The following is a 24,513-nucleotide window of genomic DNA, read 5'->3' as shown; positions in this document are numbered from 1 at the left end:
ATCGATAATTCATCTTTAAGAATTTTGTTGATTACATTCATTTCTAATTCACAAACCGAATGTAGGTTTCTGTGCATAGATATGAAGCTGCGTCTGACAGAACAAACACTGGAGTTGGAGCTTCAGTCCCACGTCTGGGCTCTGTCACCTCCTTGGAGATCACTGTACCACTCAGTGTGTTTACATGCATGTCTGTATCCCGGTTTCATCATGGTGCATGTATACGAAGTATTCCGGTTACTGCAACATAAAGAGCTGCGCTAAAAGCGCACACGTACAGTACGAATTTTGAAAACATCGCGACACACACAGAACAGACTCACCTTCAGCATCAACATCCCTCTGTCACAGAAAGAACGCCTATATTCCACTGAATTGTGTCCTTTAGTCCGACAGAAGCTGAACCGCATCAGCGCACAAGAGCATTTTTTTTTCTCCGCTTAGTTTATGCAAATTAGCCATACGGTTTTAAGGTTAGTTTCTGTGAGAGTTGCGCAAAGCTGCATTAAACACATTATAATGTCAAACAGGTTGATGTGGCTCTAGAGTGGTGATGGTTTATATGTTGTAAAGTTGAGTTTATTTATGCAGATTAGTAATAGTAATAATAAAGATGATACTTATTATATAAAAACATTGATGATTAATCGAAAATCAATTGTTAATTCTCCCGACGATCGTTTAAAAAAATGTCATTGAATGCCCATCCCTAGTCCAGCCAATTAAAAAAAACAGATTTTAGGTTGGGATATACCGATCCAGCATTTTCATTTCCGATACCAATTCAGATACTATAGCTTAAAGTATCGGCTGTTACCCGATATCGGCTGATACCAGTGCAGAGACTGAAAACAGCAGTTATTTCCTTTAAACAAAAATAAAAAGAGGCAAAACGTATCCAAATGAGTTATGTAGATGTTATTCACCCCCCAAGATACCACAAAACAGCTTTGTATGAATTAATTTAATTCATTTTAATTAATTAATTTAAATCTATTTAATTCTAACTTTCTGGGCAAACTCAGACCCGTAAATAGTCTTAGTTCAGCCAGGATATCTGCTGAACTGATATTTGAAGCAAATGTTTCCGTATCACCAGTTTCAGATTGGTGCATCTCTAATTTTCTTTTATTGTATGTTTTGATCTTCTGATTACGTGAAGTCAGATGTTACGTCCAGAGAGCTTTTAATAAAACTCATAGACTGTATATATAAATGGAAATGGCTAACCTGCTAGTCGCCACGTTCCAAATAGAACATGAGCATGGGCACATTTCCAGTTCCATCAACTTACTCCACCAATTTAATTTACATTGAGAAATTGCCAACCCTCTCTCTGTAACTACTAGCCTGATTCATCAGCCGGTTTTACTTCGTTTCACTTCATACAAACCATCCGACCTCGCAGCCGTAGATTTCGTTCGCTTGACGGTAGGCGGATACTTTTTTTCATTTAACCAATTGCTGCTATTTGGTCGTGATGTATGTAATGCGCCGCTAACAGGGCTAACTGGTAGATTATGCTTTTTTGATCAAATTCACCAAACATTCTCTTTATTGTGGCTTTAAATACTCGATCTCGGGAATCGTTGACCACACAGAATATATGGCTCTTCACTGATTGACTGGTGCCCAAACTCTTTCGGGGTTTTTGCGAACAGTCTATTGTATTCTGATTCCTGACATAGTTGCTGGACAGAAATTAAATTGAGCGGAGGTACTAGGTGGCGCCAGCCTGACTACATAACTATTGCTTTGAGTCTCAACATTTTGGTCTTAGAATGTGTACTTATTATCCCGCTCTACATGATCATGGTGTTTTTATTTTGCTGTTTTCTCCATAAATATATTCCTATTCTTAATATGAAACTCAGCTCCAAATTTGGTCCTGGCATCATGAGTTTTATTTGACTGGAGCCAAACACTATGAGTGACTCCCTTAATCCACTTCTTTTTAACAGTCTATGCTTATACTAAAGTCATTTTTTGGACAGCTACATTGTACTTCTACTTAAGTCATTTTTAAGTAACAGTACTACTCTCTGGCTGCTTTGCATCTAACCATAATATTGATTTGTCTCCACAGCCTCCACTCTCCATCACTACCCTCGTGGTCATGGTGGAGTGCCGAAACTTAATCATCGGTAACACCATCAAGCACGAAGTACGCGTCATTCTCAGAGACATCAATGACAACTCACCGATATTCCGCCACCCCAGTTACTACGTCGCTGTCAACGAGGTGGGGAGACGTACACATTTTATATGATTATAATGTACAGACGCAGCCATACTATTTCAAATGCACTTCCACCACACTTAATCTTGCATCTGGATGTTTTTGATTTACTTTGGAAGGCTCCATACTGAGAGTTTGACAATGTGATGGGGCTTTTAATATTAAATGAAATAGCTGCTGTTAGTGCGTTCATTAAATTGATGGAAGTTTGATATTACTTTCAGGTTTTTTGTTCTCTTTTTAGCTTATTTCCTGCTGTGTAATAACAATTCTGTCAAAAGCTTTACATTATAGAACCAATCATCGCCTGTTTTTTTTGGTTTTTTCCTCAACATTAAGAAGCAGAAAAAGTGTTATCCAGGTTTTTATATCTTTCATACGGGCCCAAAGTTTGTCTACTCCTTCAGTTTGATCTGGTGTCACTGATGAGTAAAACTGTTAAAGTTAACGTAGTGTTTTCTGATGAGATTATCTGATGGGAGCATATAAACTATGAATAGAATTGGGCCAAGTACTGAACCCTGTGGTACATCATAAGTTACTTTTGAACACAGGGAGGAGTTCTGGTTTAAAGACTTTTTAGCTATTAAACAAAAATATAATCAATGTATTCCAAAAATGGTTAAAATGTTGTTAGAATCTGTATTTTTAAATGTGTTATACATAAATTATGTATATTTTTTGGATGAGAATTGATACTGAAAGGACACCTATTATGCAAAATGTGCTTTTTAGAGCTTTTAATCATGTTATAGCTGTTCCCCCTTCTCATTTACCCTCTGGAAGTTGTATTTGGAGTGATTCGTGCATGTCTGAGTAATCTTTAATCACTTATTTTCCAGACGCCATATTGCCAATCATGCCCTGTGTTCACCGCCACCGGCATACGCCCACTGCTCTGTACTAACTTTGTCCTACAATTTTATTTTCTCAATCAGTGATGCGTGTAGCATTCGGCAGTGGAGTGTAGTCATTTTGGTATGAATGAAATGAAATGGTATGAATGAAATCTGCTGCTCACTCGTGTGATGTGCAGATATCCATTGAGTTGCCGGTGTTACAGATCTGTTGGTGGTGATACATCAACATTCTGCAGTGTCGGTGTGTCTTACCAGGACCCAGTTTTAATAAACCTAGTATTTTGTTTTAAACGCAGTATCCATGGGTCCGGTCAAGTGGTAACGGAGGGAAACGGGGGCAGATTTTTTACATTTACATTACATTTTTACATACATACAGCTCTTATTCAGAAACTAGAGGGACTATTGAAATAAGTAAAGTATCAGAATGTAGGAAAGCGTTAACACTCCAACAGGGTAAAGTTAAACCTGTGATATACTTTCAAGTTGTTGACAAAAAATTTAAAAACTCATGTCAGTAACGGAGGGAATGAAATATGCAGCACTTTTTGGGCAATAAATACAAACAGCGATAACCAGCGGTTCTCACTTACATATCCTTAACAAACTGGTTTGAATATTTGCTTCATATAGTTTTCTACCATATGGTACAAAATTAGGTTGAAAAACCTCTTACTTTTTGATTAATGAGATTTTTTATTAAGAAAGGTCATGGTAACGGAGGGAAAAGTAACGGAGGGATAATTGTGTAAGCAAGTAGAAGGTGCATGATTTTGCATAATTTGTCGCTTTTTTCTTCTGAATACTTTAATATTACTTCAAAATGAAAGGTAACTATTTCTATAAAATATGTCAGTCCTTCCAAGCAAATTTTTATCATTTTAAATACTTTTTTTTTTTAAAATCATGTACCTTCATCAACAGTTCAAAGATGGAATAACACAAGATATGATGAAATACATCAATTTATTTACATGATTTGCAGGTCTTTGAAATTTGGGAAATAATTTTTGTTCCATGTTTCATACATGGTCTGTTTAAAACGTATGTAACTTTAAAACCAAAAATGGTACAGAAAAAAGGTAAACAGTTTCATAAACTAGAATACATATGTATCTGTTGAATACATTTTTATATCAGATGCATTAACTTGAATTTTTGGCCTTGCTGTTTACTTCTGCTTGACCGCGCCGCCATGCTTCTTTTGAGTGTGTTTTACTCAAAAGAAACAATAATCTTGGATGATTATTAAATGATTAATATATGAGGCAAAGTAAGCTTGTGAGCGTGTTTGAGCATCAGTGTAGCGGTAAGTGTGCGCGGCTCTGAACTGATTACCGCCCATTTATATTGATTCCAATGGAGACACATGGTCGCAGATAGACAAACTTTGCTCTCACTGCTTTCCTCTATTGTGGTTGAGTGCGTAAATCCACATCTCCACTTCAAACAGGGCGGAAACTAAGCCAAAGGAGAACGTTTGCATTTTATCTAGACAGCGCCCCAGAGGCCATGGGACAGGTGTCTGTGCAGATGCTTGTGCGCCTGTCTGCAGAAGGTGGCTTTTTCTGGCGTGCGCGACATGAGCCAACAACACCGACTCTGTTCGTGATGATGTTTACGGTGACGTCAGCTCCCATTGGGCATTGCGTCTTTCTAAAGCGGTAGTGTGCGGACCGTTTCTTTAATTAAACCGTTTTAGATGACGATTGCGATTTAAAATATGCATCTTTTGAACATTTGAACTATATAGCCGCTTAAGCACATGTGATCTTTAATCATATCTTCAGTTTCCGAAATATCAAAATTTTGGCATGCTTTTTTGTAGCAGCTCAAACTTATTAAACTTCTCAAACACGTCTCGCTCCTGTTTTTTCTTACCTCAGATCCCATACCTAAACAGATTGAAATCCGCCTTAAACTTGTCACCTACTTTGACTTTCATCCTCTTTTCACTCTATACATCCATTGTGGGGGCAACCTTCCTCTGAATATTATCGGAGTGGTGCACAACTAGCCCAACACTGCAGTGAATCATTGCACATTTCTGTCAACTTTCTCCTTTGAAAAAGCGTTCCTGGACCTCTGTCTGGTCTGTGGAGTCCTCCCAGGCTCCAGGGAACAGCCATGCTTTTTATTATTCTGTCAGCACCGCGCCTATGCCTTCAGACCACTGCCGCCTGCCCTATACGATTATATTTATGTACATGTGGATAGCGAGAGGGTGAAGTGGCAGCAGTAAGTAGCACTATGCAAATCTTCTCCAAGTGATAAGGTTGTTAAAGGTCCTATATTATACGAAATTGACTTTTGTGAGGTCTAAGTCATGTTATAAGATTGTTACCTCCTTAAAAACATACCTGGAGTTGCTTTGTTTCATTCGCACATGTTTCAGTAACACTTTATTATTAGTCTGTCTACGTCTCCAGAGCTCAAGATGCTCTGTTCCACCTTGTCTCGTGTCTCATCAAGCAGCAGTTTTCAAGTTAACAGCTACTTTTTACCTTTTATTTTGTGGAGAATTATCCAAATTATTCTAGTGAAGGCATTACAAGGTGGAACAGAGAGAACTATGCAGGGTTTGCGTGTTAAACATGTGTGAATGAAACAAAACAAAACTCCACGTATGTTTTTGATGAAGAAACAACATTACAACATAGATCAGATCAGAAAATAGTATAATATAGGTCATTTTAAAAGTGTGTGTAACTGTATGTTAATGATATTTTTTTTCTTTTTTCAGCTCACACCAGTTGGATTAACGATATTCTCGGGCTTCGCTGGACAGAATGGTGCCGTGGACATTGACGACGGACCCAATGGACAAGTGGAATACAGTGTCCTTTATAATCCCAATGACACGGTAAATTAGTGTCAATCAAATACGGTGTTAAAATATGAGGTGTGGGAGCGTAAAATATGACAAGGTAATATCAAATAATTTCACAGTAGAATTGAGAAAAATCAGCAGTTAATGTTCAGCTAAGACAAGTACAATCTGTTAATGGGTACATTTACAAGTATATGGCCAGTAAAAATCAAATCACTACAATAATTAGTTAATCCAGTATTGCATCTGCTTTCTGGTGCGTGTTCATGTGCCCAAAAGAAATCTCATGAAGTGACAGTTAAGTTTGTATTTATTTATTTTGTTAGTGTGCATGTTGTATTTGGGAGAGAAAGTATAATACATTTTTAGTTTTTGTTAGAGAAACTCCATCTCAGTAGTATTCTGAGCTGGCAGTGATTGATTGATTTGATTTATTGTCACTCAATTTTAAAAAAAAACAAAAAACTGTCAGCTCAGAACATCCCAAAAATCAAATTTGTCTCACAGGTTTATTAATCTTTCATTTTTGTCTTTGCCACATTAGCATTATTTTCTTTACTGAAAGAAGCCTGCTTACTTACTAAACTGTGAAGTCAGATAATGATCAGATTTTGGTGTGCATATAAATACCCATTGTGTCCTTGGGCAAGACACTTTATTACCCAGCTTGCATGTATAACAATGTGATATCTATGAGGTGGTGGGAGAGGCAAATGGTGCAGATTAGCAGCCTTGATTCCATCAGTCCACCCCGAGGCAGCTATATCTACAGAAGTAGCTTACAAATCACCAGATGTGGAGAGAAGGAATAAAATGCTTTGTCAATGGATATTAATGACTATCTTCTCACTGCGTCTGTAAAAAGTTTCATACAGTCATTTATAAATGTTAACTTTGATTAATAATGTAATATGTGGATAGTAATGGGGCTCTTCATATTAACATAATTATGCTTGATGCAGGATTCCAATGACACTGTGCGAGTCTCCAACACGCTCTCAGGACTCATCGCTTTGAATCGAAGACTCAACTATGAAGAAAAAACTCGCTATCTGGTCCTGATACAAGCGAATGTAAGTTTGCACACACCTCACACACTTTATTCATGTAACATTCATGCAGGGTTTTGCTTCAATATTCAGGATTTGTACCATAAGTAGAGGGCAAAAAGTTATTTAGTCAGTCATTTTTAGGGTTCAAACTGTATCGAGCTGTATATCAATAGTTCTGTCTGTCGGGGAGTCTGTTTGCTGCATAGATTTTATCCTCAATGTAGATGAAGACCTTGGCTTCACCGTTAACTGGAGATATTGATGATGTAGACTTTGTCATTCTGGTCAAACCACAATGAATCACACGCAACAGTTGCTTTAGGTCCTGCATTAAAGTAAATGAGAAAGTGAGTTGGAGGTGACTTGAAATAAGAATGTCTTCTATTTTAAGACTTATAGTCAAGCTAAAGAAAATATATTTGGACTGAGCAAGATAATTTATCTTAAAGGTCCACTTTGTAACTCTTCTGGTAGAGGGTCCGCCGTCTGCTTGTCTCCATGGAGATGCCATTGCTTTGCCTGCAATGTTACACAGTATGGCATTAAATCAGACCTATAATGCAAATGACTTTTGTGAGATTTTAACCATGTTATTCTAGTGGTGTAACGATATCCAAGTCTCACAATATAATGTCACGATATGAACCTCACAGTATGATATTTATTGCAATATCATGGGAAAGCTCACGATATGGTTTGGAGGCTCACGATTAGGGATGTAACAATATCCAAATCTCTCTATACGATATTTTCACGATATACATCTCATGGTACAATATTTATTGCGAAAATTTGTGGAGGTTAAAAAAATTGAATGAGCATAATAATAAAAGTAGCATACTTTTTCCTCTTAAAATGCCTTGACAAGACTTAACCCAAAGAACTAAGACTTAAAAGTGCTTAGAACTGTTATTTTTTCTTGTAGTCTACATTGAAAATGGAGCAAAGGATCATGGTCTATGTAGTTTCCTCTGTCTTTTTTTCACTATTGCTGCACCCTGACTTATAATTTAATCAAAGAGACTTGTAATTCGATATAGTTTGATGATGGTCCACGATATTATTGTGAGAACTTTGTCGAGACGGTATCACGATATTTCAGTTAGTGTTACATCCCTATACTAGTACTTTTTTTCCTCTGCTCAAAGTTTGGAGTGACTTGTGCATATCTGAGCAATTTTTTTAAGTTGTTTTAGACTCATATTTTGATTGAAATTTTGCAAATTATAACATAATGATCCACAGTTGTCACAGATTAAAGCTATATAGCAGCCACAAGAACAATAAGTGTTCTTTAAACTTATTTATCTCCATGAATCCAAGCCACCAAGGCCAAGTTACAGGTCAGATCAGTGGAGAAATAACTCACACTAACAATGTTTCTCATATTTTTATCAATTAAAAAATAAATCTAAATAAGTATGTTTAATGCCATACTGTGGAACCCTGAACACAAATAAATAACATTTTCAAGACGACAAGCAGATTCTATTATTTGCATAATTTATACAGCCATAAAAATATTAACAGAGAAAATCCAGCTTACCGTTTTATTTGCAAATTGTGAGTTTGTGTGTTTTTTGATGATGTCCCAATAAAATTCACAATTTGCAACTGAGACGGGCAGGATTTTCGTCTGTTCATGTTCTTGGGCTGCTCCCTTTCCTCCAGCGCACCCGTTTCAAGAAATTGATGTGCGAAATTCTCACTCATACAACCATAAAAATAAAAGCCAAGTGTTGTAACTGTAACACACCATCGAATCTTCTTAAAAACTAGAGGTGAAACACTAAAGGTACATTGCGTAACTTTCCTGGTGAAGGGTCTGTCAAATGCTTTTTTTCATGTTATTGCTTTGTATGGAATGTTTCACTGTATGGCTTTAAACCTTTCTGGGTTAGGACATATGAAATCAGCCGCCCTCCCCTATGAGCCATCTCAGATTTAGCTGAAAAAATTTCAAAAAATGTTCTAAAATTACCAAATGAAAGAATCTCAAATTTTAGCTCAGTCCCTTGAGTCATTCCTGAGTTATGGCCCGTTGAAATGTTGGGCCATGCTCACTTTTTCTGAAACCTTAATTTATAAACATGTTTGAAAGATCATAACTTCATAAAAACTAGCGCTCGGAAGATGAAAATGTGTATACCTTTTTTTTTTTTTTACCTTTTACTAGACTTAAACACTAATTGCTTGTTATAAGGGAAGATAATTGGAGATTATTTGTGGTACATTGTTTGGAAAAGTGTCATTAATCTTTTGAGAAAATTCAACTGTTAACGCTGTAAAAATGATGAAAAAAGGTTTGTTTGCATTATTTATTTTATTTTTATTTGAGGAAGATAATTTGTTATCTCACAAAGAAACAGCTTTTCATGATGTATAAGTAAAGCAACAAAAGTTAAGATAGTTTAAGAATCTGCAATAATACAAATTTTCAGCTCTGTTATTTTTATAAAGTTATGGTCTCTTAAACATGCTTATAAATGAAGGCTTCAGAAAAAGTGAGCATGGCCCCAAAATTTCAACAGGCCATAACTCAGGAACGACTCAAGGGACTGAGCTACAATTTGAGATTCTTTCATTTGGTGATTTTAGAAATTTTTAGAATTTTTTTTCAGCCAAATCTCAAGTGGCTCATAGGGGCGATTCCTTGAAAACGACTGATTTCATACGGACTGACCCTTCTAGCTTCATGGAGACCAAACCAGTACAAATTACAGGTCAGATCTATGCAGAGGCAACCCCGCTCACAGTCATAATGCCTGTTTTTGAGCTGTAAAATCACCTGTAATTTAATAAATGTTAAGTAGAGCTGTTTAAAGTCATACTGTGGAACATTCCAGACAGAGAAATGACATATCCATAGAAACAAGCACTTGACTGACCCTCAACAAAAGTTACATAGTGCACTTTTAATGCAACATAATCATACAAGATGTTATGGACTTTTTTATGTACTTTTCATTCTTTTCACCTCTGATCATAACATATAAAACATATGTTGGATACACGCCACCGGTTCTTTTCACGCCAAGTATCTGCTCTTTTCCTCTCTATAATTATCACTATATCTCCATAAACCGAGCTTTAAATGGAACGCGTATAGAAAAATGGGCACTTTGGCTTGTAATCAAAAAACTATAGACAACCACATTACTGAGAACACTCCAAATCTGAAGGACGGGACAGCTGAACATTTTAGCAGTGGGACTATCATCTCAATCCTCATTTCCTGGATGAGGGAGCAGAGGAGCGGGGCTGTGTGCTGACGAGAGGCCCTCAGAGCAGTTGCCTATCAGAACCGAGGATGTGAAGATGTGCTATTTACCACAACTGTTCCCAGCTTGTGTCAACGAGTTCAATTATACCCACAATGCAATGCCTTTCAAGTGGCACGCCGCTCACTCGACTGGCCGCTGCCGGGACAGGCATGGGCATCGGCGGAGGAAATAATTACGAATGTACAAAGTGAGTTTTGTGTTATGTGGGGGAGAATAGGTGACCCTGACCGCATTGCTGTTATGATTCAGAAATGTGCTTGGATGATTAAATGCAACAGATGTATTATGTGCGTAGTTATCAGGCAAATACTAAATAAAGAAAGCGGATGTGTAAGGAATCAAAGTACAAAATGAAAATAAAAGGGCCTCTACATTGACAAAAGCAATAGACTTAACAAAGGGGACATATTACGCAAAATCGACTTTTAACCATGTCATAATTATTTCCGCTTCTCATTTACACACAAAGTTTTATTTAGAGCGATTCATGCATGTTTGAGTAGTCTTTATTACTCTTGACACTATTCAAGATAAACCCCTTTTTCACTGCTACTGGTATATGCCCACTGCTCTGTACTTACTCACACATCACAATATGTTATAATGACAAAGAGCAAAGAATATAAATGGCAATAATCAATTCAAAATAAGTGGCAAAAATAGCAAGGGACTGGAGTCAAATAAGACATAATTATTTAAATGTGTATGTACAAGGAAAAATTAAAGATAGTAATATCGATTTGTTTTCCAAATAAAAAAAATAATCTAGGAGCAGCTGTAATCTGCACTTTGTGTTGACATTTACGGTAACTAGAGGTTTGCAAAAACATTGAAATAACGATATATCATATTGTTTAATGTGATTATACAGGATTGATATCGTTAGTTACTGTGTCAATATATCGCAAAGAGTATTTTTTTTTTGCATATTTTTCGAAATATTTAGAAAAAGTTTTTGTTGTAGTGCTACAGTTTTTTGCTTGTTTCATGGAAGGAAACTCGTATGAATCATATGAACTTTGCACAAGAAGTGGTTTAATAAATACTTTTAGTATCACAGCCATGATTTAGCCATTATTTTTAATTGAACCGTGTCAAAACGATTTGAAATATATCGTACTGAATTGTATCGAACTGAAAGCTCACTGTATCGAGATATGTATCGTACCGTGGCCTATGTGTCAAGGTATGTATCGTATCAGCAACTTCTGAATGATACCCAGCCCTAACACCAACATACCATGAAGGAGAAGGTGGTCATGTTTCTGTTAGTAAGTTGTTTTATACCAGTGAATCTTAACCATAGTGCCGCGCCACCTAGAGGGCCACAAAAAACTTTCAGTTTTGCTCTAGTGGGCCGTGAGGGCTGTGGGACTGCGTCAGGGTCGCTAACTGGCAGACCGCGTTCCAAGTCCAGACCCAGGCGCCATCTCATACACCTGGACAGGGTCAGCTGATGAAAGAGGTACAGAGTGTACCCAAGAGAACAGAGGTACCTCTAATTGCAAAAAGTATCGACACCGTGGGCCGTCCTCACCTCAATTTATCACCACAAACTGTAGAACGAAATGTAGAACTTTGTACAAACTCACCACATCAGCACGGAGCAGAAGCACTGAGTTTGGTTAACAGCGATAAAGGCACAGGAGCACTCACCGTAGCGCGCAGCCCCTCAAGATGCCGTCCTCCCCTTCTGTACAGTGTTATTATTTAATGGGCCCTGGGCCACTCTGCACTGGAAAAATTGGGCCTCGGTGTCAAAAAGTTTAAGAACCCCTGTTTTAGACCAATACTGTGATTTAAAATGTCCAAAATACAATGATCCACAGGTGCCATAGATTAGAACTATGTAGAAGACAAAAGTAATTGTCTTCTTTAAGTGTATCATTATCAGAGAAATATGTAATAATGAATATGGATATGGATAAGTAAGGCATCAGGCTACAATATCAAAATAAAATAAATTGTTCACTTTATCTTGGCTCTCAAGACAATTGAGTTTCATTCAATAAAATATCTACCTAATTAACCAAGCTTCCAGCTGAATGAGCCTCACATAAGTGTCTCATTTGGGTTGCCAGTTTTAATGTTGAAATCCATTTGGTTTAAACCTAAAAGGGCTCTCTCTGATCTGTATCCTCACCAGCTAAACCCCAGAGCCTGCAGCCAGTCATTAATTAGAACCAGGGTCATTAGTGATTGTAGTACCGTGTTTAAACCAGTAAGAGAGAAGGTTACATATTGTTTCTTCAAAGGTCTTACATTACGCAGAATGTACTCTTGTGAACTTTAATGTTACATTGCTGTTACCTCATCAAAAACATACCTGGAGTTGTGTTTTGTTTCATTCACACATGTTTGAGTAACTCTGCATTAGTAGTCTGTCTACATCTTCAAAGCTCAAAATGCTGTGATCCACCTTGTGATGTCAGGAAACCGTAGTTTTCAAGTTAACAGCTACTTTTGACCTTTAGTTCAGCAGAAATTGGCAATTCTGAAACTGAAAGTATCAAAATGATTCTCGTGAAGGTGGAATTTAAAACACAGTGGAGCACTTCCTTTATTGCCACATGACATCACAAGAAAAACACAGCCTAAATGTGCAGGATTTGTGTGTTGAACATGTGTGAATGATGCAAAACACAACTCCAGGTCTGTTTTTGATGAGGAAACAACATTATAATAAATCAGATAAATCAGAAATTGTGGGCCCTTTAAATCTAAGGTGGTTTTGATAAATGACTACTATAAATCATGACTCTGTCCTCATGTCATCCCATAGCCCAAAGCCACAGGACATGTCACCCAACCCCTCACCCTTCTCTGCTCCTCCCTCAGGACCGTGCAGGTTACCCCCCCAACAGGAGAACTGCCACCACCACCCTGACCGTGGACGTCCTGGATGGAGATGACCTGGGCCCCATGTTCTTACCGTGTAACCGTGTCAACAACACCCAGGACTGCACTCCGCTGACCTACCGAGTGTCCATCCCCGAGTTCACTGATCCGGTAAGAGCCAGATGAGACAAGCTGGTACCACAGAACACCTGCACTATCACTGGTTTCATATAAATGCACAGTGATTTCTAAATTTAAACATGAAAATTTTCTCTACAAAGACTCGAGAGGAGAAATATACAGAAACATTTCAATTGTTGTTTTGGAGATATGGAAAATGAGTTAATATGTTGTCTGTATTTAAAGCATCAAAGACATGTCCTATATTAACAAACATATATCTGCAAAAATGATTCTTGTGAGCTTTAAGTCATGTTACAGTGCTGTTTCCTAATCAGAAATATACCTGGAGTTGTGTTTTGTTTCACACCCTGTTTTCATTCACACACTCCTTGTCTACATCGCTAAAGATCGAAATGCTGTTTTCACCTTGTGATATCATGAAAAGGTAGTTTAATGGCAGTTAAATTTTGCCTTTTGTTCCGTAGAGATTGGCAATTCTGGAGCTGTAATTGTTGTACTCCTATGACTGGGGAATGTTGTATTTTATTCCTGTTAAAAGAAGAACCACTGGAGTGATTTCTTGCAGTTCCTCTCATGCAGAAGTTTAATACAATGATATATAAACATTATTAACAGTATGTTACATGTGGCTCATAAACTTGTGTGGACACAAGATGGCTGGTACGATTTCACAATGTAAAAACAATGTAAAAACATGGCCCCACATACAAAATGTTCGCTGCAAACTCGGGATGATTTAGGCAGCCAAAGGTTACCTTTTTCGTCTTTCCTGTGTATCAGTACTGCTCATCGCCTTCGACTTTCACTATTTTTTAATTCCGTTGGGAAGGGAAACAGTTTGAACGGAGGTTTGCAGTCACACACATCTGGTTCCCTATTTGCATTTATGGAGTTCGCAAACTTCCAAAGCCCATTTCTCGAGCCGTTTTCTGCTGTTAGGACATCCAACAACCACACAATTACGATGTCCTAATCCCAAAACTAAAATATGACGATATCAGAACCAGAAACAAAAGTGATATGGTTCAAAAGACGTGAAAAGACTGGTTTTGTCAATAGATGCATCCCACTGGAAAAATAAACATGGCGGTTTGATGCTCACTTTTTCGGAAAACTCTCCCCAGTATGCATTGCGCAATGACCAGAAGTCCAAAATTCGTGATGCATCTATACAAAGAGAGGAAAGAGCGCAAAATCGCAAGTGGTGAGTGAAGGCATTACCAATCACCAAAACAAAGGATCCCAGGCTCAGCAGTCGATCACGGATATGAATACAGTGTCCTTGAATTAAATTACAGGAATGCTACTGAAAAATAAAATAGAATAAACATTTTAGCGAACTTTTAACTATATTTAACTGTTTTTAAGCTTATATAAATTAATAGTTATTGCAAACCTTTTTACTGTTTTTAAATTCTAATCATGAAATTGACATGAAATCACACTATTAAGATAAGATGATAATCCTTTATTGTTCCCATAAATGAAAATCAAAAAACAGGACAACACAACACAAAGCAGCAATCATCAAAGTAAATATGAGAATTGACCACGAATGACCCTTAAAATCACACTATTCTTCTGTTCTATTAACTAAAGTACATCACTGCAACTAGGTAAAGAGTATTAGAGGCATATAGTACCATTCTAACCTATCACACAATCATCCAGATGATTCTAGTGATAGTGTATGGACTTTAAAAAACACAGTGGAGTACTTTCAGTATTTCCACATGACATCACAAGGTGGAACAGAGTGTTTTCTGTTTGAGAGAAGAACTCCGGCTAAATATGCAGGATTTACACAACTACAGGTATGTTTGTAATGAGGAAACAACATTATAACATAGATCAGGACATAGTGTAATATGGATCCTGTAAAATCAAAAGTGATACCAAAAGGAGAGAAGTGTAGTATAATCCCCCTAAACCAGGGTATAAAGTGATATTTCTGTCCTTTTGTGGTAATTTTTACAATCCAATCACGTTTTGTGCTAGCCTTCACCCTCAACCCAGACATTTGCATTCACATTTTAACACATTCCTGATACATTGTTAAACTATTGAGATATTAATTTTCATCATTATCACCCACTAAAACACAGACTGCAGTAAAAGTTGTGCTTAAAGGTCCTGTACATGATTTTTTTTTCTCATGTATTTGAGCAAAATTTGTCTTGCTCTAGTACAGATAGTATATTGCAGGAGTCACCAGACTTTTTTCTCTGGAGGCCACATTATCACTTCTGACTTTGATGGGGGACAAGGGTCAGGTAGACCTTATGATAGAATTGTATGACCCTGACAACGCAGATTATATTCTTTGAAAACCACCACACTTTTTTTACATATCAGACAAACTGCACAGTCCTTACACTGAACAAAAAAATAATCAGCCGTCCACTGTTCTTTGAAAACATGGCACGGTCTGTCAACTTTTCATACTTTAACACTCACAATTTTGCTGTCCTCAACTGCACTACTGAACTCTGTGCGTATGTTGACTTTCACAGTTCAATCTCGAGCTTATCAGGTGGCGAAAATTCAGTGGCAAATTGGGCCGCAAATTTAAATATGTCATATAATAATTTAAATATAAATAATTCATATATTTTTTTTTTTTTTTCATTGAAAAAATCAACAAAATACAAGATCCAGATATGTTATTATTTGCCAAAAAGTCATTTAGAAAAATAGGCCATGACAGCTTTTGAGGATTGCCTCATAGGGCCAGTTCAAGTGGTGGGGGGCAGAGGGGCTGGGGGACTGGTTAAAGGGGTGTGGAGGCCTGGAGTCGGCCCGCGGGCCTTAGTTTGATGACCCCAGGTATTTTGTATAAGCAGCTCTTAAGGTCAGTATATTTCTGCTGCTTGGTGTCTGCATCTAATCAGAAAGCATTTTATTGTCCTATAATCAGGAAGTGCGCATTTGCATGTTACTTGTTGTTAGCTTTACTGTCACAGCAGAAATCCACACTGGTCTCAGAGTTGTAAAAATGCTCACAAAGGAACATGAGCATGAGGAATAACTTTGACCACTTCAAACTGTTTCAAAATAAAGTAATTCTGTTTTCATGTTTTTAAATTGTAAAAATCAAGTACAGCGTCTTCTCCTTGAATCTTTCACAAGCAACATTCCCCAGAGTCCCAGCCTGCATTGTCCAATCTGTCTCCAGGGTCTTTCTGAGATTTCCTGAGGTTCCAAAACACACAAGTTTGAACATCTGGCCTAGACAAGCGTAGAAAGACTTGTTGTAATCACAGTTAGGAAGCAGCAGCGGTCTGGAGTGGTTTTTAGGTGATTAGACGGATACTTCTGTGTGCAATCGTGTGGACCCATGTGAATCACAGCTGCCCATGTTGAGTGTAAAATAGATGTTTCACTTGTATTGTGCTCTGCAGGCTTGAAAACCACTCAAAATCCCACATTGTCATAATTCATTCCCTCTTCACTCACACTGTGCTGGCAGGGGTGGGTGATAATGACAAAAATGAATATCTCAGTATCTATTTGAACATCCTGATAAAGAGAAGTTAATAAAATGTGCTATATAAATAAAGTGGATTGGTTTGATAACAATTTAAAATACTGTTATTCTGACTGTGAGGCTTCCAATGTGCACCATCGTCCATTCTAACGGCCGCACACATGTCCTTCTGCACGCTTGGCATTTTCCCATATTACCTATACCACATGCTGACTCTTCTTGTCACTGTGGTTACACCATTACATCTAATTAAAGCAATATCTTATTTCTGAATTAAACGGTGGACCTTCCAGCGACACAGTTTTTAATACATACCCCCTGCCTCTCATACCCGGTAAAAATAATGTCTGATGCAACTCCATTTTTCATTTTACCTGTCCACCTAGAACCACACACTTTGGCAAAACCTTACAAAGATGAGTGGATCTGGAGCCATGTACTGTCTCCCAGATTTCAGAGGACATGACTCACAGGCAGATTAACCAATCAGACGCATGCTTCGTTTGCGTCAAAAGCAAAATCCTCTGTTTTCTTTCTCCTTTTTTAAATGTATGATTACTTACATTAAAAAAAAAAAAAAACACAGAGGATTAAGAAACACTGTGGATTTTCTCAGAATCCACAATCAAAGCTCCAAACTATTACCGTATTTTTTGGACTATAAGACTCACTGGATTATAAGGCACAATGTCAATAATGTTAAGTTCTGTCATCTATTTTCATACATAAATTGCACCGAATTATAAGGAGCATTAAGCGAAACAAACGGACGACACTTGAGACTGATACCTTAGCCCGGGGATCCACGATCCATTGGCAGATAGTGGTGTAATTCGCGCGACGTTGCCTCCTTGTCTTGGTGAATGTGTAATATTAATGTGAATGTGGCTGGATAATTTAAGCTTGTTTTTTTATTTCCTACGAGGAGGACTTAAATATATATTGAGTAATAATGTGTTTAATGCAGTTATGCGCACATTTGTTTACGTTTTACAGAAATGAAACTTAAAACCATGTGGTTAATTTGCATAAACTATAAGCACTGAAAAAAACAGCTCGCTCCTTGTGGTCAGATTCTGTCAGACTAAAGGATACATCTCCAACAACTATCAAGCGATGCGGCTTCGTAGCTTGCCAAAGTCATACTAAGGTATTTTGACAGATTTTTGAGTGCTGTGTACGTAAAATCGGTTTGAGGTCAGCAATCACAACCAGATTATAAGGCAAACTGTTAATTTTTTAGAAAATTTAAGGATTTTAAGTGCGCTTTATAGTCTGAAAAATGCAGTATGTATCTTAGGTAAAAGAAGTTCTATCTTTGTTGCGAGAATTTTGGACAGGAGACATTTTCTGCACTTGAGAGACACATGGTACAAATTAGTGGCTGTGTTGGATCATCTCAAGTTTGGACGTTTTTTTTTTTTTTTCACGTTCTATGGTTCAATGCCAGATGCTTCTTTGTTTAACAGAGTGTTGAAGAGAATGGCTGGTCAGGCAACTTTCCATTTGTAGTGTGTTGAATAAAAGCATTTAAAGTGAAAACCATACTTTGTAACATTCTCCATGGAGGTAGATATGTTTATGTCAAACTCTGGAATATTACAGTTAAAAGGAGACGAGCAAGAGGTTGTCAGATTTGTGGAGATGCAAGCCCTCTGACCGTGTATTTCAATGCAATATTTATTTTTTATTATTGAGTTTATTTTCATCTGTTTTTCTCTGAAATGTCACATTCGGTGTCTTTAAGTTATTTTAAGGTTCACTGTGTAACTTTTCTTTTGGAGAGTCCTGCTTCTCTCCATGGAGATGTTGCCTGGTTCCACAGTATGGCATTTACACTTTATCTCTATGGAAACAAGGAGATGACACCACAGGGACAAGTTACAGGTCAGATCTGTGGAGAGGCAAGCTCATCCACAGTAAGAATGTATGTTTTTAAATACAATAAAAATGCAATGGGCTACAAGCAAATTGGATATGTGGAACACTCCTGACAAAGCAATAACATCTCCATGGAGACAGGTGCAGGTTAAAAGTTACACAGTGCACCTTTAAAGATGCTATTATTCAACACAGAGCACAAACATACAGCTTGACATTAGCGTAACAGTGCAGCCTTGCTCCAGCTCCCCGACTGCCACACTCCCCCCTCCCCCCATGCGACGCACTAATTCCTGGGGCGTTTCTGCTCTGCTGGTCCCTGCTGCACAGGCTCTGGAGGTGAGCTGACCTGGGATGACAGCTCCGCACGGCTGCAGCCCACAGACACAAGACAAACCCGGGGACAGATAGTAAGGAGAGCCTGGGAGCACCAGATAAAGCACCAGGCGTCAGGCAGCTCTAGTGTTTGGATAGGGGAGATTTGGTATGCATGTGTGGTACCTCCGCGTATGAGCGACTTTACATGCTGTAGATGTGCAGAAATAAATGAGACTGACCTTAGTTCAGCAGAGGCGCGAAGGTCAAGATATTGGCTGTTGTAAATTCTACTTTTTATTGTTGGGCGTTTACATACCCAATAAAAATCTGATAAGGGTAATCAGATAACCCAGTCATTAGATTTGATTGTGGTAACATATAGAATAGAAATCAGATTATCAAAAAGATCTGGTAGTACGTCAGCATGGCAGTTAATCAATAGAGAAAACTGTTGTACTTGGAAGACAAAGAATGCCTTTATTTATTTTTTGTCTTTACTACATTAGTTTGACTTTTTAATTTAATTTGCTTGCATGATTGTTCAGAAAGAAATCAAACGGCTCACATCAGATGCAGTGTTTACATGTCAATTCAATAGTGAGATAACTCCATAAATTGGATAATGATCAGATTTTCATTATGCATGTAAACACATCCATGTTATAGTAGTCATTCAGTCATTAATGCGTATCATGACAGCATCTTAAATACCGCAGTTTGTAATGTTATTTGTGTTTTCTTGCATATAATGAATGATACAAAACTGCTAACTTAACTGTCATGTTGTCATTTATCAGGGCGTAAATATTCATTAATTTCTTAATCACTGAGGCATTCACATCAGCTAATTATCGCTACTCTTAAAATAAGCATCTGCTAACATCTGTTGTCACTTGGTTTACACATGTTTTACACTGACAAGTCATTTAATGCTTTATGAAAATGATATCAGAATAGACTTGATATTTGTCCATGTTATTTTTTATGATCCATTTATTTATTTTTTCTTATATTTTAATGATAGCATGTAGTAATTCATCAGAAATGTGCTAACTTGTGTCTTTAAAGACCCTGTACCTTTGTTATTTTTTCCCGCTGGTACAGATATGCTGTCTGTAGTCTGTATTTAATTATAAAGTGTTCTATTGTCCGCATTCGCAAGTCAGCTGTTGTTACTCCGTTCTGGCCTCTGAAAGTTGTGAAAAGCACTTATAAACTCACGATGGTGAATAATTAGGATGCTCAGAATACATGAGGTCAGCAAGGAATAACTTTAGACCACTGCAAACCGTTTCAAATGAACTAGTTCAGTTTTTCAGGTTTTTGCGACAGTCACAATCAGGTACAGCGCCTTTAAAGAGCTCATGTTACTAGATTTTCTGATCTATGTGATCATATTATAATGTTTAACACACAAATCCTGCATATTTACTTTCATTGTTTAATAGGTTTTGGCATTATAAGTATTTTTTTACTTCAGCCTAAACCATTTCAGTCATGATCCATGGGGTTGTAGTCTGTTTTGTTTTGTTTTGTTTTGTAGTGCTGCAAAATGACCGAATATACTACTACTACTACTACTACTACTACTACTACTACTCTCAAATCTAAAACACTCCATTCCACCTTGTGATGTCATGTGGTAATAAAAGAAATGCTCCACTGCGTTTTTAAACTCCATACACCTTCACTAGAATCATTTGGATGATTTCAGCCTTGGAATTGCCAATACTGAACCAAAGGTAAAAGGTAGCATGAAAACTACAACTTCATGACATCACAAGGTGGAACAGAGCATTTGGAGCTTTGGAGATGTAGACAGACTAATGAAAAAAAGGTGAAATGTGTGAATGAAACACATCTCCAGGTATGTTTTTGAGGAGACCTAAAACTCACAAGAGCAAATTTTTTGTATTATCGGACCTGTAAATATCTTTCTAGAGCTTCTTCATGTATTAGATAAAAAGTGAATGGACTCTTAATATGAACCCCATTAAACACTTTTTAAATTTGATCTTGCATGAAAACCCACCTCTGGACAATAGGTTTGCAATTAAGTTTTTTTTTTTTTTTTTTGCTGCTATGGTAACTGTCATTGCCTTCCCATCTTACAATAGTGTTAAAGCAGGAGGTCAGAGGTTTTACTCTGGCATATGGTTAACATGGCTGAATAGCTTTAGGTCCGGTCTCCACCACAACATGCCAGAGCCTTGCAGAGTGGGGAGCTTTTTGAGTGCCTCCCATTCACAGTTCGCTGGAGTTATATATAATTTATTATAAAAGGTTTGCAGACTGCTAAGTGTGCAGGACCCCGGAGCGACAGCCCTGTGCTTTAAAGCTTTTTCATAATCGTAAGCTTATTTTTTCCATACTTTGCAATGACATCTTTCTACATGCTTACATTATTGCCCTGTAAATAATCTATGGGTCAATTTGACATAAATCAACACAGGTTTTTTATGGTAATTTAATGCAATGTATGTTGTTTTATGGCTTTGCAGATTTCCGTTTATATTGTGCAATGTAATCGTTTTGAATCCAGAGGGAGTCTTGGCTACTCATAATTGCTGAGTTTATTGAAGTCAGTATACATGAGTGAAAATAAAACCTTCCATTTACCATTTGTAGTGACAATTGTTCACATACTTGCATTATAGCCTTCTGAAAATGTATTAACGGTCCTATATTTTGCAAATTGTCAGCTTTAAGCCATGTTAGAATGTTGTTAGCTTATCAAAAACATATCCAGAGTTGTGTTTTGTTTCATTTATACACGTTAGAGTAACCCTGTATTATTAGTCTTTCTACATCTCCAAAGCTCAAAATGGTCTGATCCAGCTTGTGATGTCATGTGGTGGTAGTTTTCAAGATAACAGCTACATTTTACCTTCAGTTGAGTAAAGATTGGAAATTCCAGGTCTGAAATTATCCAAATTATTCTAGTGAAGGTGTGTGTAGTTTAAAAACACGGTGGAGCGCTTCCTGTAATACGACATGACATCACAAGGTGGAGGAGAGTGTTTTCTGTTTGAGAGGAAATACTCTTATTTTGGGCAGATTTTAGATTCAGTTGTGCCTTGTTGCCATTTTGAAGCTGCTGTCAAGTCTACTCAAAATGATGAAGTTTACTGCAATTAATATCAATGAGTGAACAGATAATATTCTGCTTACAGTTTATAGTGGCAACTGTATACATAATTACAACATTCCCTTCAAAATAGATTACAAAACATTATTATTTGCAGATTTCAGTATAGATTTTGCAGTATAATCAATCATTTTGAGCTCAGTGTGTGTCTAATCTATCTACCTCATATTTGACAAGTTTATTGCAATTAATATCAATGTGTGAACAGATAATAATCCTCACACAGTTTGCAGTGACAGCTTTCAGCATACTTACAATATTGCCTTCAAAAATAGATTCAAATATAATTTATTTGCAGATTGGAGTTTGGGTTTTGCTGTATGACCATTCTGTAGTTTACTCAGAATTGTTATGTTGTAAACATTAGTTATAGTGACAACATTCAACATACTTAAAATATTGCCTTCAGAAAACAGATTACAAACTGCTATTTGCAGATTTCAGTTCATATTTTACAGTGTAATCAATTCATTTTGAACCCAGTGAACATCTAATCTACTCATTCTTTACATGTTTATTGTAATTTATTTAAATATATGAACAGATGATATTCACTTAACAGTTTGTAATGATACCTTTCAAGATACTTACAGTACTTTCAGTTTAGCTTTTGGATAAGACTTTATAAATGTTTATTACCTTTGAAATGGTAATTTACAAAAAATATTATTATTCCTAATTTATAAAACATTCATAAATGTTTAATTTTTATTTATAACAAGGACAGTGCACAGAATACATTAATCTAAGAGAGGAAAGATGCTCTGTGCCAGATTTAGCTACAACCTTCTTTCCATGCGCAGTCCTTGGGCAGGTACACAAGAACATTAAAAAGTCTATTTACATGCAGAATTAGGAATGCTGTGTGTAAAAGTGAACTCATGTACGAGTGTTTATATACTTGTAATTTTTAGTACATAATTGGTTCATGTTTAATAAACAAATGATTTGTAAATATACCTTATTACAAGGTGTTAACAGATTTTGTTGTGTAATCAATCATTCTGAACCCAGTGGGCATCTAATCTACTCATAAATGACATGTTTATTGTAATTAATATCAAGTGAGTGAACAAATATATTCAGCTTTTAACAACTTTTAACATACTCACAATGGGCCTCATTCATGAAACTATCTTACAAATAAATTTGTACTTACTATTACTTAATACTACTTCTTCTGGAAGAACAAATCCTACGAACAGTCAGGAGCACTCGTAAGAACAAAAATTTTACTGTGTTAGAATATTATATAATGCAACTAAAAAATCTAATTCCTCCATGATTGTAAGTTATATATTTTCTTAAATTATTTCCTATAAACATATTTCTATGTGATCCAATAACATTTATGAGGCATTTATAGAGCATTTGGCTCACAGACTTTCTACCGGCTGCAGTGAGCCTCAGTCAGTCCCAGCCCCAGTGCTCTCCATATGGGACACTGTCACAACCCTGCACCTGGTCACTGTGCTGGACTCAACACCCCCATCACCCCCCTGACCTGCCCATGACCAGACCGCACCCTCATGCACCCCTACTGTAACCCCCCCTTTACTGCGGGTCCATGATCGCAGAAAGTGTGATAAATATGAAGAGAGTGGCCGCCTGAGTTCATGTTAGTTTGGACTGTCATACTCAGCCATAGTCAGTAGACGCGCTCCTCCTGACTTCCTCGTTCACGCTCTTCCTCACACTTTCACATGTCATAATGCAAAACCATATTGGCCATATTTAGGGCGTTTCTAACCAAATACATTCATTTTCTATCTAAATGAAATGTAAATGCGCCTGGAGGTGTTCATAACTGGGTGCTGGTGAATTAGGCGCAACTGTTACTTAAGAAGGAATTTGTGAGTTTAAGAACACTTTGTGAATCTGGCACAGAGTTCTCTCAGCATCTTCTTTAAAAAATAGTTATTTCTTTAGTTTTGTTTGTTTGTTTTAACCAATTCCAGTGTATATTTTGCAGTGCAACCATTTAGAATCTCACTCGAGTCCAGTCTACTCCTCCTAATTGACAAGTTTACTGTAATTAATCGCCATGGGTTTACTGATAATATTAAGCAGATGAGTATTTATTTAGGGCCCCAGGGGTGTGTAGCATGTGCTCTGGAGTCTCCTGGATAATGACTGCTGGAGAAGGGTATTATAGCTAATCATCATTGTGCAGAGCCAGGGGGATTGGGTTTAGCGCAGCCAGGCACCTCCAGACTGTGTAAAAGGGAGAGGGGTGGGCTGGTTTAAGGGAGGGGGGAGTGGATTACTGCAGAGCTGATGGAGTTAAATACAGCCCCCTGAGCAAAGGATTGGTGCATTGGTGTGAGCCATGTGGACAACCTGTACTAACTCTCAGCACGGTTACGATCAGTGCAGTGGACATTGTGGAGATGTATGGACTGTGTGCTTAAAGGTCCTTTATTAGACGCTTG

The 24,513-nt window shown here is 37.3% G+C and overlaps 1 protein-coding gene across 1 annotated transcript in view; it reads left to right on the top strand.

Moving 5' to 3' along the window:
* pcdh15a (protocadherin-related 15a) overlaps positions 1 to 24,513 on the top strand; it is a 412,089-nt gene that overhangs the window by 107,139 nt on the left and 280,437 nt on the right. The window contains exons 5-8 of the mRNA XM_055162873.1: positions 2,087 to 2,242; positions 5,843 to 5,962; positions 6,892 to 7,002; positions 13,104 to 13,274. Of these exons, the coding sequence (XP_055018848.1) occupies positions 2,087 to 2,242; positions 5,843 to 5,962; positions 6,892 to 7,002; positions 13,104 to 13,274 (558 nt within the window). The remainder of the gene's footprint in view (positions 1 to 2,086; positions 2,243 to 5,842; positions 5,963 to 6,891; positions 7,003 to 13,103; positions 13,275 to 24,513) is intronic.

The sequence above is a fragment of the Boleophthalmus pectinirostris genome, unplaced genomic scaffold (assembly GCF_026225935.1).
Source record: "Boleophthalmus pectinirostris isolate CB_2022bp ecotype Guang Dong unplaced genomic scaffold, ASM2622593v1 HiC_scaffold_5, whole genome shotgun sequence".
Classification (NCBI taxonomy): Eukaryota; Metazoa; Chordata; class Actinopteri; order Gobiiformes; family Gobiidae; genus Boleophthalmus; species Boleophthalmus pectinirostris.
The sequence above is the reverse complement of the archived record's forward strand: the minus strand, read 5'-3'. Positions and strand labels throughout refer to the sequence as shown.